This window comes from Thamnophis elegans, chromosome 3, assembly GCF_009769535.1.
Source record: "Thamnophis elegans isolate rThaEle1 chromosome 3, rThaEle1.pri, whole genome shotgun sequence".
In the NCBI taxonomy this organism is placed as follows: Eukaryota; Metazoa; Chordata; class Lepidosauria; order Squamata; family Colubridae; genus Thamnophis; species Thamnophis elegans.
The window spans coordinates 27,961,952-27,978,185 of record NC_045543.1 but is presented as its reverse complement, the minus strand read 5'-3'; the positions used below and the strand labels follow the sequence as shown (position 1 = coordinate 27,978,185).

General features: G+C 35.3%; 1 protein-coding gene across 2 annotated transcripts in view; it reads right to left on the bottom strand.

Annotated features, from left to right (window-relative positions):
• Positions 1-2,085: 2,085 nt before the first annotated feature.
• The window catches only part of WDPCP (WD repeat containing planar cell polarity effector), a 160,558-nt gene continuing 146,409 nt past the window's right edge, over positions 2,086-16,234 (bottom strand). Inside the window, exons 16-19 of one of the 2 annotated variants that reach the window (XM_032212658.1) lie at positions 14,550-14,703; positions 6,684-6,763; positions 3,658-3,686; positions 2,086-2,506 (exon numbers count right to left, since the gene is read on the bottom strand). In XM_032212658.1, the coding sequence (XP_032068549.1) occupies positions 2,453-2,506; positions 3,658-3,686; positions 6,684-6,763; positions 14,550-14,703 (317 nt within the window). In that variant the 3' untranslated portion in view covers positions 2,086-2,452. The remainder of the gene's footprint in view (positions 2,507-3,657; positions 3,687-6,683; positions 6,764-14,549; positions 14,704-16,234) is intronic. The other variant, XM_032212659.1, reaches the window with a different exon arrangement.

Here is a 16,234-nt window from a genome sequence, read left to right as displayed (position 1 = left end):
AAATCATATAACAGTATATGATTAATCCATTTATTACTATCATTATTATTGATTCATTCATATTTTATTTTTTCCATGTACCTATCTTTATCCGTTAGTACTCAGAATTTTATGTATTTTACTGGGCTACTAAGGATACATGGATTTTTAGCATGTATTTAATGCATTTATCTGACCTTTACTGATAAATATGCTTTATTTCTTCTTTTTTCCCATTCATATTATATAAATTATATATTTAATTTTTTTAAAATTCTAGGGACGCTATATTTAAAAGGCAGATCAGACAAAGCATCTATTAAAAGAAAAAAAATTAAAACGTTTCCTTCTTTTCATTTTGCAGAGACATTTTAACTTCCAATAATTCTGATTTCAAGATCAAGATAACTAACTCTTCAGATTGCAAAAGAAAGATTACCATATTTTTGGAGTATAAGACGCACCTTTTTCCCTCACCCTAACCCTAACCCTAAAAAAAGAGACTGAAAATCTGGGTGCGTCTTATACACTAAATACAACATTTTTTGCATCCCAAAACCCCGCCCCTTCACCAAAATGGCTGTGCATAGCCTTTAGGAGGCTTCCAGAGTGCTTCTAGGAGATGGGGAGGGCAGAAATGAGTGAAAAATGGGTCATTTTTTGCTCAATTTTGCCCCTCCATCCCCCAGGAGCACTCTATAAGCCCCCTAAAGGCTATGCATGCCCTTTTTTTGATAAGAAACAGGCCCGTTTTTGTGAAAAATGGGCACCCCCCAAAGCACTCCACAAGCCGCCTAAAGGCTATTCATGCCCTTTAAAAAAAAGGGGGGTTTCCTTTGGGGAGGTCTGCAAAGTGCAAAAACTTTTTTAAAAAATTTGTCTCTTCAAAATCTTGGTGCATCTTATACTCTGGTGTGTCTTATACTTCAAAAAATATGGTATATTGTGATGCAGAAAAAACATTCTTAAATATGCAAAGAGAAATGTAGTTATGCCAAAAGTAAAGTACGTTTTTCTTCTCAGTCGTGCCTGAAAAGCAAAAGATTAAAAATCTGAATTTCTGAAGAATTAAAGACAAAATAATAATTATTATGGGAAAAATTTTCTCAGAACATTAGAGCAACCATTAAAGCTGATCTGTTGCGAAGTGTCTTGTGTGTATACCTTGAGTGTATATGTTATTTTTACAAAATTGTTGGAATGTCTTTTGAATAGCCTTATCTGAAAATTCATATAATGTAAAGAGAAACAGAACATGTTGAAAAACTTAGATTTCTTAATCACTGGGAGTATCCTGTGCTACTCCGACTTCTTGCCAATTCTTAACTTTCTTGGCTTCCGAGAAAGTTTGGTGTTGATGGTAGGAAAATATTGTTGGCATATTCCAAACCATTTAAGAAGAAATTCACTTTTCAGCTTAGCATAAAGTATACCTTGAACCCGCTCATGGTTTTATTAATTGACACATGTATTTGATTGCCAAATCCTAATGATTCTGGGTGGACTCCCAATGACACATAATGATTGTCTGATATTGTCAATGGATAAGGATTTCATTAAGTTATATGTGTTCATAATCTTATTGGTAATATAGTTCCATTGCACTTAGAATTCTTTTTGTAATTGTTGGTTAAGGACTTAGACACTGATGGGGAAGTCTCATTAAAAAGTAATTAATGGAACAATAATTCAGTTGGGCAGTTTAAAATTATTCAGACACCATTAAGATAATATAAGTCTTCTAGTATAACCAGCAGTAGACTCACCACCTTTTCAGCCTGGACCACCAGCAATATATATTGCTCTTTTTATAATAAAGTTGCAGCTTATCTTTGTGTGCATACACGTATTCTACCATATCTTTGTTTTATTTTCACCTACATTGTAGTTATGTTAAGAATCAAAGTAAACCTTGTAGTTTTTACATTATTTATAGTAACTGTCATTAGGTAATATGCTTTAGTCAAAATCTATTACTCCCTCAAATAAAAATACAAAAATGTAAAGAAATGTATAGAATTATGTTTAATAATACAAGTAAAATCTAGTCAGATCTATTTATCAATCTTCAAAGTACATTATTAAAATAGTTTATTATGTCTTTATAGTATCAACAAGTATTGGTAATACTTCAGTTAATATAAAATACACTCAGGGCAAAAAATTATTATGATATTCTAAATACATGTTGATGGTGATTAGTCATCACATATGTTGCTCTAGGAACATACAAATAATATAAGGCCCCTTGCTGTAGGTAAATGAATTATAAGACTGATCTAAAAATAGTAAGATTCAGCCAGAGCCAAGCACATTTAATTCCCCTTGATTTAACCATTTATGCAAGCAGTTAATATTTACTAGTGAAATATTTGAACATGATTTCAGAATCTGTTAGTTGAAAGCTTCTTGTTTTTCACAGCAAGTGATCTGTAAGACCTTAATTTTCTTACTATGCATCAATATTTCTGGTTTATACCAGACCAAAATGCACTACTTTGATAGAACTCTTTCCTCCAATTTCCTGCTGAAAGAGAAAGGGGAAAACAATAATAGTATATGAATCATATAATATAAATTCATTTTTTTTGCTAAAGAAAGGATTACATTAAAAACATCAAATCAAGAAACAAAAGCAAGAGGGGTCACCATTCTGATATACATAAAGCTAGCAAAAGATAGATTGCTTTCCTGAATTTGCTTTAAAATGAGAACTATTTATAATTCAGTTTAAAAAAACTACAAGTTTCAAGACAAATGTCAAATATATATTTTTGAGAGGAAAAAAGTGAACCTTTGCAATTATGGTCTTAGTAAGTAATATATAATAACAGGCCTAAAATATGAATCCTGCACTAAAGAACATATTTCTTTATAATGGTGAATTTCTGTTTGTAACAATCTACAAGTGTTTCCAGCTTCCTGATGGAAATAAACTACTGTAGGTGTGAAACTTGAAACAAAAAGAAACTTGCCATAATGCAATATTTAGCATATGTTCTAATCATTTCAGTAACAGGTTACACATTTTGGCAGCAGAAATGTGCAAACTACAGCTGCATCAAGCTTATTTGTATGCTGGCAAGTTCAAATAAAACTTTTAAGATTTTTTTTTAAAATCTTGACATGTCAGAATAAATCAGTCTTGAAAAAAGACTGGCAACTATATCTGATGGTATATTTGTTCTAACAAAGAGACTTTTTAATATAAAGTTGTATAACATCTGCATTTCAACAGGTAGCTAATATTTTATGCCTATATCCTCTAATTGGTGCCAGCCTAGCCTTTATATTAAAGTAATGCAAATAAAAAACACAAAGTAGACTTTTGAACAAATAAGCTGACCTTTACTAACAAACCCAAGACTTGCACATTAAAATGTTTTTCCATATTTTTCTCTATAACAAAGTTATTCCAAGTGCCATAACAACAAAATAGAAGCCAATTAATATTTTCTCCTATATTTCCAACATGATTCTCAAATATAGTTTCACTATCCTTAAATTGAGACTCTTAGGCAACATATGAACTATTGTTTTGAACATATTGACTTAAACATTGAAATCTACTATATTTTAACTTTTATAAGGCTTTCAATAGCTGGCTGGAAATAATAAAAAAGCCCTTTGGGAACAGAGATTTGTTACGTTATATTATAAAATGAAAAAAGTACTTACCTCTTCCTCATGCACTTCCTGAAAAAGTTCTAACCCCCCCCCCAAAAAAAAAACAAATATCTGAGTAAATTATTAGGAAGTCACATAAAATGGTTATAATTTAAATAACTCTCAATTTCAAATGTTGCATATTTTTTCTACATATACGTGTACATATACCTATGGATATAAGCAATACCTTTACTGATTATATATTACTGCAGATAGTGGGTATACATGGAGTAGCCCATCATTGCTGTTCCCTCCTCATGCTTTCTACATGTGCCTAGCCCTCCCCTCTCATGAACCACCTTCCCCCTTATGTGAAAAAAACCCATAGAGAGTAGAGGCAACATGCTTTAATAAATGTGCTGGTAACAGGACATCTAATGACCTTGTCTCATTCATCTGCAGAAAAGTGTGGCATCTACTAAAGGAGAATATTAGTAGCTCAGGGTTGAAATGAGGGGTCTTTGAATGAGGGGGTCCTCTCTGAATTTGGTTGCTTTCTTCCAGACATTTCATTACCCAAACTAGGTAGTGTCATCAAAGCACTGATTATGTTACCTAGTTTGGATATCAAATTATCTGCAAGAAAACAAACAAGCTCAGAGAGCACCAAGGACCCATCAGTGTAGCATTTTCAGTTTATTACTCAAGTAACAATTCTATGTCAGTAGAAAGGGCAACAGTCAAGACGCAAAATTTCATATTCTTCCCAAAGGCTGAACAAACAGCACTGCTTATCTTCTTCACATCTTTCTTTTCTTGGGTGTTGAAGTAGCAAGTACCAGGTGAATAATATTCTCTGCCATGTGCCGGGTGTGTACTACAGTTTATTATTGGTATGCATAGAAATCTGGATGGAGCCCTAAAAGCTTGCCTTTGTGCCAAAACAAGCTTTAGGCAAAATAAGCTCATTTAATTATTTGAAATTAATTATCTTCAGCATGCAAGGTGATTTTTATAATACAATCCTGTGTATGTCCACACAGCAGCAATCCTGAGTCCAATGGAGCTCACTGTTAGAAAGTAACACCCTTGACTACTTTTTCTGGAATAGCCTCATTCCAATTACCAATTTAGTCCTACTACCATCTTTCTTCTTCTTCAGTGTTTTCAGTATGTCCATTGATATCCAATAATCCAATATCTAGAATACCCAATAATATCCATAGATTGTTTTATCTTTAAAAAAATGCTATTGATTACAATATAAAATATGATTTCCTTTTGCACTATTGATTACATTTTTCTTCCTATTAATTTCTATCTATGTTTTCTGTTTTGAGAACATTTACACATGACTTGTAGCCATCTGTAGTTTTTGACAAAAAAGATAAATAAGAGTCCGAGCTTTTGAATGACTTAAACAATGTTTTTTAATGTAGTTCACCGATTCAGAGAAACAACGTGGAGTGAGGAATATATTTCTGATAGCTCTGCTCCACAGACGAGTATAAATGAAGCAGAGGCACATGAGTTCCATAAACTACATTGGCCCCACAGAGACTTGAGTCCCCAAAGTGTTTTTTGGTCCTGAGCTATCCACTTTGAGGAACGTGACCCTTCATCAAAGAAGTGGCATATTTCTGGATGAAAAATTATTAGACTTCCATAGAAACAACATTTTAAATTAATTAATTTATAAAAGCTTAAGACAGAAGCAGGCAAGCAGGAATAGATACACTATCAATATTTTAGTCTTGTTCTTCCCTATCAAGATTGTTCTCAGTTTGTCCCAGCTTTCCTTACAGCAGACCTAAATCTTGGTTTGATTATGTTGACTTTATCAACATAAAAAAGGGTCTCTCCTCCTGGTAGCAAATGCTTTCCAATGTAACAGCACTTTTAGTGCATTTCAACTCTTTCTAGAATAAAAAAATCTAATATCAAAGAAAAGGCAAACTATAAAAGAGAAATAGGGAAGTTTAATTGCAGCTGCTAAGCTTAAGAGCCCATCTTGAATATGGCATCTAGTTAACAGCTCTTAATGAGGTTTTGATTTAACCTGCCAAATTTCTATAGAATCGTGTGAGAATAATTTACAATAGAATAATTAAATAATCCAGTTGTGACTTACTCTCAAAATGATCTTCCTGGTTGGCTGCTTTTACTGTATCTACATCAGAGTTTAAGGATCTTATTACAGTATACAGTTATGACTTGGAGAATTCCCTGGAAGTGGATTTATCTCCCCAGAAAAAAGAACAAGGATTGGTGGCTTCCAGTGATGACTGCTTTATTTACAACCATTAACAGTTTAGTATGTTTTCTGTTGAACTGGAATTGTGTTGTTATCCATTTCTATATCCCTTCTAAAGGAAATAGACTTGATCCTGCCCCCTATAAACCAATTAACTTGTTTGAAGCAGAAAAACACTAAAATGTCTATCTAAAATAATGGAATTGGATCAAAAATAAACAAATTTTTGTTGAGGATAGGCTGGTTTTAGAGGGAAAGGCAGTCAACTCTAGATATAGTCCTTTACCATTTAACTGAAAAATATTCCTCCCATCCCACACACCTCTTTTTTACAGCCTTCACTCATTGCAAATCAGGTTTTAATTTGATCCAGGACAGTCTGTGGGAAAAATGAAGGGGTTCCTCAATAGACTAAAGACTTCTCCTTGTCAGTTTCTAGTCTAACATCTCTTTGTGAGTTAGATATTCCAGATATTTCTGGAGCTCTTTCTACACAGAGAAAGAGGTTATGTTAACCTCATTACTTTATAATTCAAATTTTACTTCAATCATTCAGCCTGTTTTTTAAGCATTGCCCTCCTTTATTAGTAAACAGCAATTGCAATAGCTCTTAGACTTTGTACTGCTTCATGGTACTTTACAGCTCTCTCTAAGCAGTTTTCAGGGCCAGCATATTGCCCCCAACAATCTAGGTCCTCATGGCCCCATCAAATAGAATGGTTCAATCTGTTTTGAAGGTAGATTCCCCACAACTTTTGAAATTTCTGATTGGAAAACTCTACTACTCAAGCCACCAATTTCTACCACATTTTTCATTATACATATGTCATAGCACCCTTACCTGTTTGACATGCAGTTTTCTCCATTTCCAGTTTAGTACAAAAGTCTGTCAAAAATTCACATTCCCTTTTGTCTACTTCACTAGAAAAAATAGAACAGCAAGAACGAGTATTATCCAAAGGTCCCATGATTAAATGTGCTGATGCATTTTAATTATTATTGCCTTCAAGTCACTTTTTTAAAACTCTTGGTGACTGCGTGGACAAGTCCTTAAAGGTTTCTTGGCAAGATTTTGGAAGGTTTGCCATTGCTGGCTACTTTGAGCTGAGATAGAATGATTGGCCCAAGGACACCCAGCTAGCTTTGTGGTGGGACTGAAACTCACAGTCTTTCACAGTCTGCCACTTTCTAACCAGGTTCCTTAATCACTATGCTATACAGATGCTGATACATTTTAGTTTAGTAATAATTATGTATATAAAATACTTATAAACTATGTTTAATAATAAAAATGGTACAAATAGCAAGAACTGTAGCAATAAGAAAAAGAAATCAAATGTCCCTAACCCTAACCAAAAACAAACAGATACACCTGCCCACCAAAGAAAAACCAAAACTAAAATTGAAGGCATTCCATATATGGACTGCAAATAATCAGAAAACTATTAAATGGCAGCAAAGAGATAAAACACAATATCCTTTGTTGCCATCTAGTGGTCATCCAGATTTTTTCAGGCCACATATGGTTTGCTTAGAGCACCTATGACAAACTCGTGACATTACGTTGCCGTCATGTGATGTAACCTGTGTGTGATGCATCCAACCCATGGGCCGTCAGTTTGACACCCTGAATTAGAGCATAACATTTCTTATGTATTCCTGTAAAATTAACTTGTGGGGCAACCTTAATGACAACTAAATAAATCTGTCTTCATAAAAAGTTTATCAAACCTAGGTTTGGCTGACCCAAATAAAGTAACATAACAAAATCTCTAAATTTCATAAGATATCCCATATGGCATTTTACTTATGTATGAAGTTTCTAGGAATGGAAAAAGTGTTTTATCTTGCCATAGAATATGAACAGGATAATATCAAAAATATTATTTAAATTGGTTTCCAAAGGCTTCAAAGCTGGAAGATTTTAATTCTATTTGTTGAAGCATGACCTGACTGAACAGAATCCTCCACACCTAGAGGGTATATTTTTTAAATATATATTTTATACATACATACTGCCAACACTAAGATATTTATTATTTTTATAAATAAATTATTTTTATGTCTTCTGGTTGAGCAAGTACATTGTAATTGGTAATCAGAATTAAGGAAAACAGTATTTCAGGGCAATTTGCCTATTCTAATTTTTTCATTGAGGAAAATATTAAATCCTCTGTAGGTATATGCATCCTAGATGTGTTAGAAAGGGAAAAAAAGAAAATAAATGAAAATTGAAAACCTGTCTCTTCTCATTGTGAAGAACAGAGAGCTATCATTTAAATCATATCAAAAACTATTCTATGCGATTGTCCATTTAGGATCATGATGAAAAAGAACAGAACTTAGAATACTTGAGATCATCAGTTTCCTCACTGCCCCTTTTTCATTAGTTTATCATCATTTTGAAAGGGCCAACAATGGAAGTAAAAAGATAACACAGAATGGAACCATGTCACCACTTTATCAGAAGACAATAAAGTTAAATCCATCAGTAAGTGGTTTGGATGTATTATTTATTGTTTCATTTTAGAAGCAAAAATTAACTGAACTGAGTTAACTTTATGCAAGCTACTGTGAATCTATAGGAATTTTATAATTCTCTCTGAGCCATGCTAAACTATAGCGAGACGGATATCTCTTTATTGGCTCAGGCAAAGAAACCAAGGGACTTTATTGTAGATTAGATTAAGAGAGTTTCTGTTCTGCTTTCTACTTCCATTATCTTGCCCTAATTTCAATCCAAAGGGTATATGATGAGTAAATAGGTTTCGTTTAAGGTGGCCCAGATGGTATTCATATGCAAGTTATAGACTTTTCAGAGTAATAGTTTGTTTTCATTTATTACATTTGGAATACTACAGTAGAAGATGATTTACCGTATTTTTCAGAGTATAAGATACACCTTTTGCCCCCCTAAAAGAGTGTGGAAATATTGGTGCGTCTTATACACTGAATACAGCCATTTTTGGCCGCCTGAAGCCCCCGCACCCATTTTTGTGAAAAACGGGCTGTTTTTTTGCAAAAACTGAGGCCTTTTGCCTTTGCTCAGCCCCCAGCATCCCTCTGCAGGTTTCAGCAGGGCTGGAGCAAGGCAAAAATGCCCCCATTTTTGTGAAAAACGGGCCATTTTTCACAAAAATAGAGGCTTTTTTGCCTTCCCTTAGCCCCCAGCAGCACTCTGCAGGCTTCAGCAGGGCTGAGGCAAGGCAAAAACAGGGGCTTTGAGGGAAGGCAAAACCCTTTTTTTCTTACTTACCTCTTCGAAATCCTGGTGCGTCTAATACACCAGTGCATCTTATAGTCCAAAAAATACGGTCGTTCACTGTTTGCCAGATATTTTTTTATTCTTTTTTAAAAAGAATGTTGAAAACCTTCATTCTTAAAGATGTGATCAGTGACAAAAGCTACTTGTTCACAAAAAGAGTTAGTTTCCAGCTGATACAAGTTGATGTACAGTCAGGCCCCAATAATGAATTATTCCTTCTCATAACTATGTGATTCCATCATTAATCTGGTGTGGGAGAAGACAACAGATCTGTTTAGGGTTATTTTTTTTTAAGTTTTCAAATAGCACAAGCAGCAATACTGTGCCAAAAAACAGTTCAAGAATTCTCTGAAGTTTTCGGAGCGCAAAAAATGGCTCAACGCGCAAACCGGAAGTCCGAAATTTTTTTAAGGCAAGCTACATAAAAGTAAAATAAATGGTTTTGTGGTGCATTTTGTATTCAAAGTTCTAGAAACTTTTTCCAGCTTTCATTTACCAATTTCTGTCAAAACCTAAGATTCCCAGGTTGGACTTATTTTTAATGCCAAAAACATCCATTTCCAAGGATATAAGCAGGTGAAAATGGGTAGATATTACCCAGATAAAGTAGTTTGTTCACTCTATTATGAATCAAGATTGATGGTGACTATTTGGCATGCATTGAACTTCTAGGGCAATCTTTCTGGTACACCTTAAATGTTATTTACACATTGAAATAGCTGAAAAAAATTAGGAGGAAAGAAGAGTAGCAACTCAGAAAGAGAGAAATTAGACAGAAACAATATAATTTTAATTTTATTCCAAATGTATCTTTCTATCAGTATCCTGCATAAACACGTATTCAAATATTTTTATATACATTAGAAATTTGCAAAATCTTATTAGTCTAAAGAGATTCTCAGTCATCCAAATCATGATTGTCCCAAAGGTACTTTTTCAAAAGACAATTGAACTTCCTTTGTTTTTCCTTGAAGACGTTTCGCTTCTCATCTAAGAAGCTTCTTCAGTTCTGACTTCAGCCAAAACTGAAGCAGCTTCTTGGATGAGAAACAAAATGTTTTCAAGAAAAAAGTCCAGTTGTCTTTTGAAAAAGCACCTTTGGGACAAAGCCTTATTCCTACAAATGAAAAGTTGAGGGAGTTTTAGTAATATAATGTTTACTGCAAAAAAAAAAGTCCTGTATTGGTCTTCTATGGTTAGACAGGATCTCTGGAAAATATATTAGACCTGCAAAGAAATAAACATTTTAAACATTTGGCAGCATATATACAGAATCCCGATAGCTTCTCAAAATTCAACTTTCTCTTCAACAATGTAACCTATCTTTTTATCTTTCTAATCAACTTATTGAAAGGTGAGAGTTTTTACCAGACAATCATGTTTCCTTACATATATACACTTGAAGTAAATTAAAGTAACACACAGACTGTGTTACTTTTAATAATTCTTGAGCAGGAATAACTAGACATGAAAATCAGGATTATAATGGGTAAATTGTACTGAGCAATTGCTGAATAATCTGAAGTAATAATATAATAGTTACTTCAGTTTATTCAGCAATTGCTCAGTAACAATTATAAACAGATATAACTTTATAAGTTTATCTTATTGGTGTGAGTAATTTGGTCTAGTGGTTAAAGGCCTGATGGCTATACTAGGAGACTAAATTCTAGTCCCACCTTAGGCATGATAGCTGGCTGGGTGACTTTGGGACAATCACTTTCTCTCAGCACACTTCACCTCACCTCACCTCACCTCACCCTGGTCCTCTAATATGGATCAAGAGCGAAGTATTCAAAAGCAGTCCGCATTTTAATCACCAGAAGATCAATTTCAGCCACCTAAGCATAGAAATGTAGGGAAAAAATTAACACTTTTATAAAAAGATTAGGGATCTTTATAGATGATTCATCAAAATATTTGGCAGCAGAAATGTAAAGCTGCTCAGTCACAACTAGTTTCTCGTTAATTTGGGGAATGCAGCTCAAGTCTTTTCTGTTGATTACATTTTCCTGGTATCTCTTCAGAAACTTCTAAAGAGCAAAAATATGTATTAATGTCAATTTAAAAGGGGGTGGAACTTGACAATGTGGAAATATATACCAAGTATTCTTTAACATTAGCATATTATGATCACGTGCATACTTTGTAACAATGCATATGCAGTCTCTCATCTTTATGTCTTTTAGCAGTAGACAATTATTCTTTTTGCCAATATAAATTTATTACAGGGAGTTCCCTTTAAACTTGTATTTAATTTGGAATTTAAATGTTACTTCTAAAATACTTGCAGTAATAACTGGATGCTTTTTTTAAGAGTTCAAAATGAAAGGGAGGAAAAAGTGATTGTAGATCTGTATTACTGTATGGTTGGTAGTACACAAGTAGAGTTTAATAGTTAAAGAACTGTTGGAGGGGTGGAGGCTAGCCACCCGGAGTCCTCCGGGATTGGGCGGCCTATAAATAAAATTAAACTTGAATTAAACTTGAAACTTGTTTTAATGTTTGTTCCCTCAGAAAACAATAATCCCAGTTTTAGAGGACAAAGCATTTTAAGTAATTTTTTTATTTATTTAGATGGAAGTACTAACCACTTGTGATGACCCTTGTAGCTCATCAGCTACAGTATTCAACACAGTAATGAAAGAAGTAAAAATAAAGGTTGAAGAACTTTGGAACTATCTAGAGCAGAAAACCCCTGCTGTATTATAATAATGGACTATAATGCACTTTTCTTTAGAAAAACTGAAATGTTGTGAATAATATGTACAATATAATATACTGTATAATTCTTTGAAACTGATTTTTATTTCATTTGAGGGAATCTTCTAAAAAGGTATGCCAATCAATGCTAAATTCTTTTTTAGATTTTTCTTTTTTTTAAATCTAGTTAGATTTTCTTTTTAAAACTGTACAATAGTTTTAAACACATTTACTTAAAAGTATATTTCAATGAAATTAACTAGGTTTACTCTAAATAATAGGTTTAAGTCAGTTATGTCCTACTGACATTACCAAATACACAGTAGCAGTGACATGCGGTGAGGTTTATGGCTGGTGAGGCAAGCGGGCAAAAGCCGCCCTATATCAGTCACAGTGGCAGGGCATTCAGACGCCCGGCGCTGTGTCTGCCATAGACGCGAGACGCCTCTGTCGGACACAGAGGCGGACTATGGCGAACATAGTCTATGGTGGATACAGCGCCGGGGCATTCGGACCTTCACTTTCTGACTGCTGCTCGCCGCCGCCGCACTCCGCCGCTTCGCCCCCGCCTCCTCTGATGAACAATCCCGCTGCTGCACCTTCGCTTTCTTCAGCTTGGATGGAGCCGGGACACCCAAGCTGCTGGCGGCGGTGGCAGGGGCCACCTGAGCGTCCATGATCCCCCCCCTCCATAGCCAGCCAGCCCACCCACCCCCCACCCAACCTACTCCCTGCCTGGCCGGCCGGCCGGCACAAAGCCTCACCGTTCTTCTCCTCCTCCCCGCTCAAGCGGCAGCGGGCTCTGTGGGACAACAGGGTCTCATTCATCTCAAAGACCCACCTCTGCTGGCGGGCTGCCCCTCTCTTCTCAAACAAGGCTGCCCCTCTCTTCTCAAACAAGCTGCCCTCCCTGCCTCTCCCTCTTCCCTCTCTCCTCAAACAAACTCTCTCTCAAATTGAGAGTTTGAGTGAAGTGAAGAAACAAACACACGCACACACACACACACAAACAAATTACTTACAATAAAAAATTACTTACAAATTACATTAATTTTGAACTCCTTCCCCTCCCTCCGACCCACATACCTTTTCCAGCTGTTTCACAATCACAGAGGATTTCAACTTTGCTCTTGCCTGCCATGATGAAAATGTAAAAATGTAAAAGGAAAAATGCAAGAGCTGCTGAGGTCAGGCTGGATTAGCTGCTGTCAGAGTCCCCAATGGATGACTCTGCTTAACTGTTTAAAAAAGCCTCTAAAAAAATTTGTATTTGTATTTGCCTTTATTTGTATGCCGCCCTTTTCCCTGAAGGGACTCAGGGCGGCTCACAATTCAAAAGGGAGGGGGAAAACGACAAACAGTAAACAATACAACATATTAAAAGCGAAAAAAACCGCAACAATCACACCATTCGAGTGGGGCTATAATCTTAGCCCCAGGCCAGCCGGGACAGCCAGATCTTTACAGCAGCGCGGAAGGATTGGAGGTGGTGAGGGTCCGAATCTCCACGGGGAGTTCGTTCCAAAGGGACGGAGCAGCCACCGAGAAGGCCCTCCTCCGGGTAGTTGCCAGTTTGCACTGGCTGGAAGATGGAATTCGGAGGAGGCCTAATCGATGCGATCGAATCGGTCTGGTGGAGGTGAAAGTGCCCTCTACAGGAGGAGGCGAGAGAACCACGTGCCTCATCTACATAAGGAATTTTTCTTTTAACCCTTGCTTAGCTCTGCTCGAGTGATCATAAGGATAGACTAAATGAGGCACGTGGTTCTCCCGCCTCCTCCTGTAGAGGGCACTTTTTTAGAGGGTTTTTTTAAATAGTTAAGCACTAAGCAGAGTCATCCACTGTGACTCTGGCAGCAACTACCTCAGCCTTTTTCCTTTTACATTTTTTTTCTTTTCATGATGACAGTGGTGAGGCCCTGCCTCCCCTGCCTGCACGTCCCTGCACAGTAGAATAATCTATACTCACTAATGATGAGGATAAACATAATAATGGAAGTAATCAATGTATATCTCTTTATGAATGCATGCTAGGCTTCTTAAAACAAATGATTATTCACTAAACTAGAAAACAAGTAAGGTTTCTTCCAAAGCACAGCAAGAAATCTGGATAGCAGTTTTGAATGCTATATTAGGAATCATTGCATCATTTAAAGTATCTACAGGGATCTCCCTATAACATCTCCCTATTAGAATATATAAATATTGCTATGTATTGTCAGTTAAGATATCTGTCAGACCATCTATCTGTATCTGCCTATTCTGTCTTGTTTGCCTGTCCAATATGATACAATAGAGATTACACACTTTGGGTTCCATTCATTAAAACGTGTCATTTTGTGGGACTTAGGAAGTAGGCCTTCTTTAGAACAGCATACTCCTAGAGATTTGTAGTGTTCTTCTGACTTCATCTAAGTGGGCTCTTAAAATCTTCCTCCAGGCCTTGGGCTACATTGGTGGCACTTTCCTTGTGGGAATGTTGCATGCCATATATTAGAAGGTATTTCTAGATAGGAACTTTTTATTTGCTGTATATTGTTCATTCTGTCTTTAATACTGTATATCACTCAGTTATCAAAAGCAGGTGGCCATTACAAATATGATTAAATCATCCATCGTAGTTATATTACTCAACACCTGTTCTTCCTATTATATTGCAGATATTTAGATTTTAAAATTTGATTGGTGAGCAGTTGCATTTTTTTCTCTTTTGATAGTAGCCCGCTTTGAGCATTTTACCTTGTAGAGTTGTTGCATGTCGTATATTTGAGGAAATCATCACTTGTAGTGCATGGTGGGAGACCGCCTTTAACTTTCTGTTCTTGTGGTGTCATACGCAGGTCCACAACAGGTTCTCTTAAATTATCTTCTTTGTTTTTATGTCTTGGAATCTCTATGGATTTAATAAATAAAACTGGTGTCTTCTATTGCCAGAAAATAGTAATAATCTTTAATAGCAATTAGAGTTGCTTTTATTCAAGCGGCTCCTATTACTATCCATAAAAACATACAGTGTGAAATTATTAGATGTTATTGTGACTTCACAGATTGTTATGTGCAGTGGTAAAACCTATATCACTGGAAGTGTTCACTTCTAGAAGGATTAAATACAAACTATTAGTATTCTGTCTAGAAAACCAAATTGACATTTATAACTGGGACAATATGAATATAATGCTAGCAGCTTTTACAAAAAAAAGCAGTGGCACTGCTATAAAAACACTGACTTTGTGATTTCTCAAGAAAAAGTTTATGAAGTGATAGCTAAAAAGTGATGCCACTGCAGCTGTGAAATTATGTCAGATGTTTGTAGACATTGAAAATCGAAGCGTCTTCAAGATTAGCTAACATTATTAGGGCATAAGCTATTGCGAACAGGACCTCACTTCCTCAGATGCTTAGAGTGGGTTTTCCATTACAGGACTTTAAATTTAGGGAGTGGAAGAGGGAGAAATGGAGGGGAAAAACAAAGTTAGCAGCCTTACATGATTGTGGAAATTGAGATGAAGAGACTGAGTGCCACTTTATCAGTTAACGAAGATTATAGGCTAAGAGATCATTAATCTGTTCAAATCTAATGGACTGTAATTTTTAATTGTTTGCAATTCAGCTGACAAAGTTTCCTGTTCTACCACTGTCATTTGAGGCCAGTGTCTTAAATGTAATGAAAATACCTAAAAAATAATAATTCTCAAAATGGAAATGATCTATTCTTTTCTTATATAAGTTTTTTAAAAATAGAATTAGAATTTAAGATTGTAGAAATTATAATTGCTGATATAAAGAGACCCATTGCCTTATTTTCCATCAGAATGAATTACATATAGTTAATACTAAGAGGTGATGCATGAAACTTTTCTCCTTTAATCTGTTGATGAACATTAGCCTATCTGTAAAAAACAGCCCCCTATTCTCACAAAAAGCTTACCACATGGAATTTGATCAACAGGGGATCTGACAAGTCTTAGAATTTCAGTGTTTAGTTTAGCACATGGTAATGCAGATACACTTCTTTGTGTTGGCACTGTGCCCAGAAATGGGGAACAATTTGTTTTCTCAAGTTTCCATTCTACTTTCTAAAGTGAAATTGATTTCAAAGGTATATTGTGACACAGAAGAATGAAACTGGCATCTTAATATTGCATCATTGACAAGTATACTTAACAGGAACCATTAAATATGTACAAAGTAACAGCTGCTCTTGTATAAAACAACTTTTTTGGCATGAAAACATACTTGATAAGTGAAGATAAACCATTTTTTAAAATATCTTTTGTACTCTGCATGATAAATGCAGTTAATTCTGTATAATCTGATGTTTACACAGTACTCATAATGCAAAACCTTCTTAGGCAAGAATAAACCTTAAAATGCTGAAACAAACATTTAATCAGAATACCTCATGCTGATTTTGTAAAATTCAA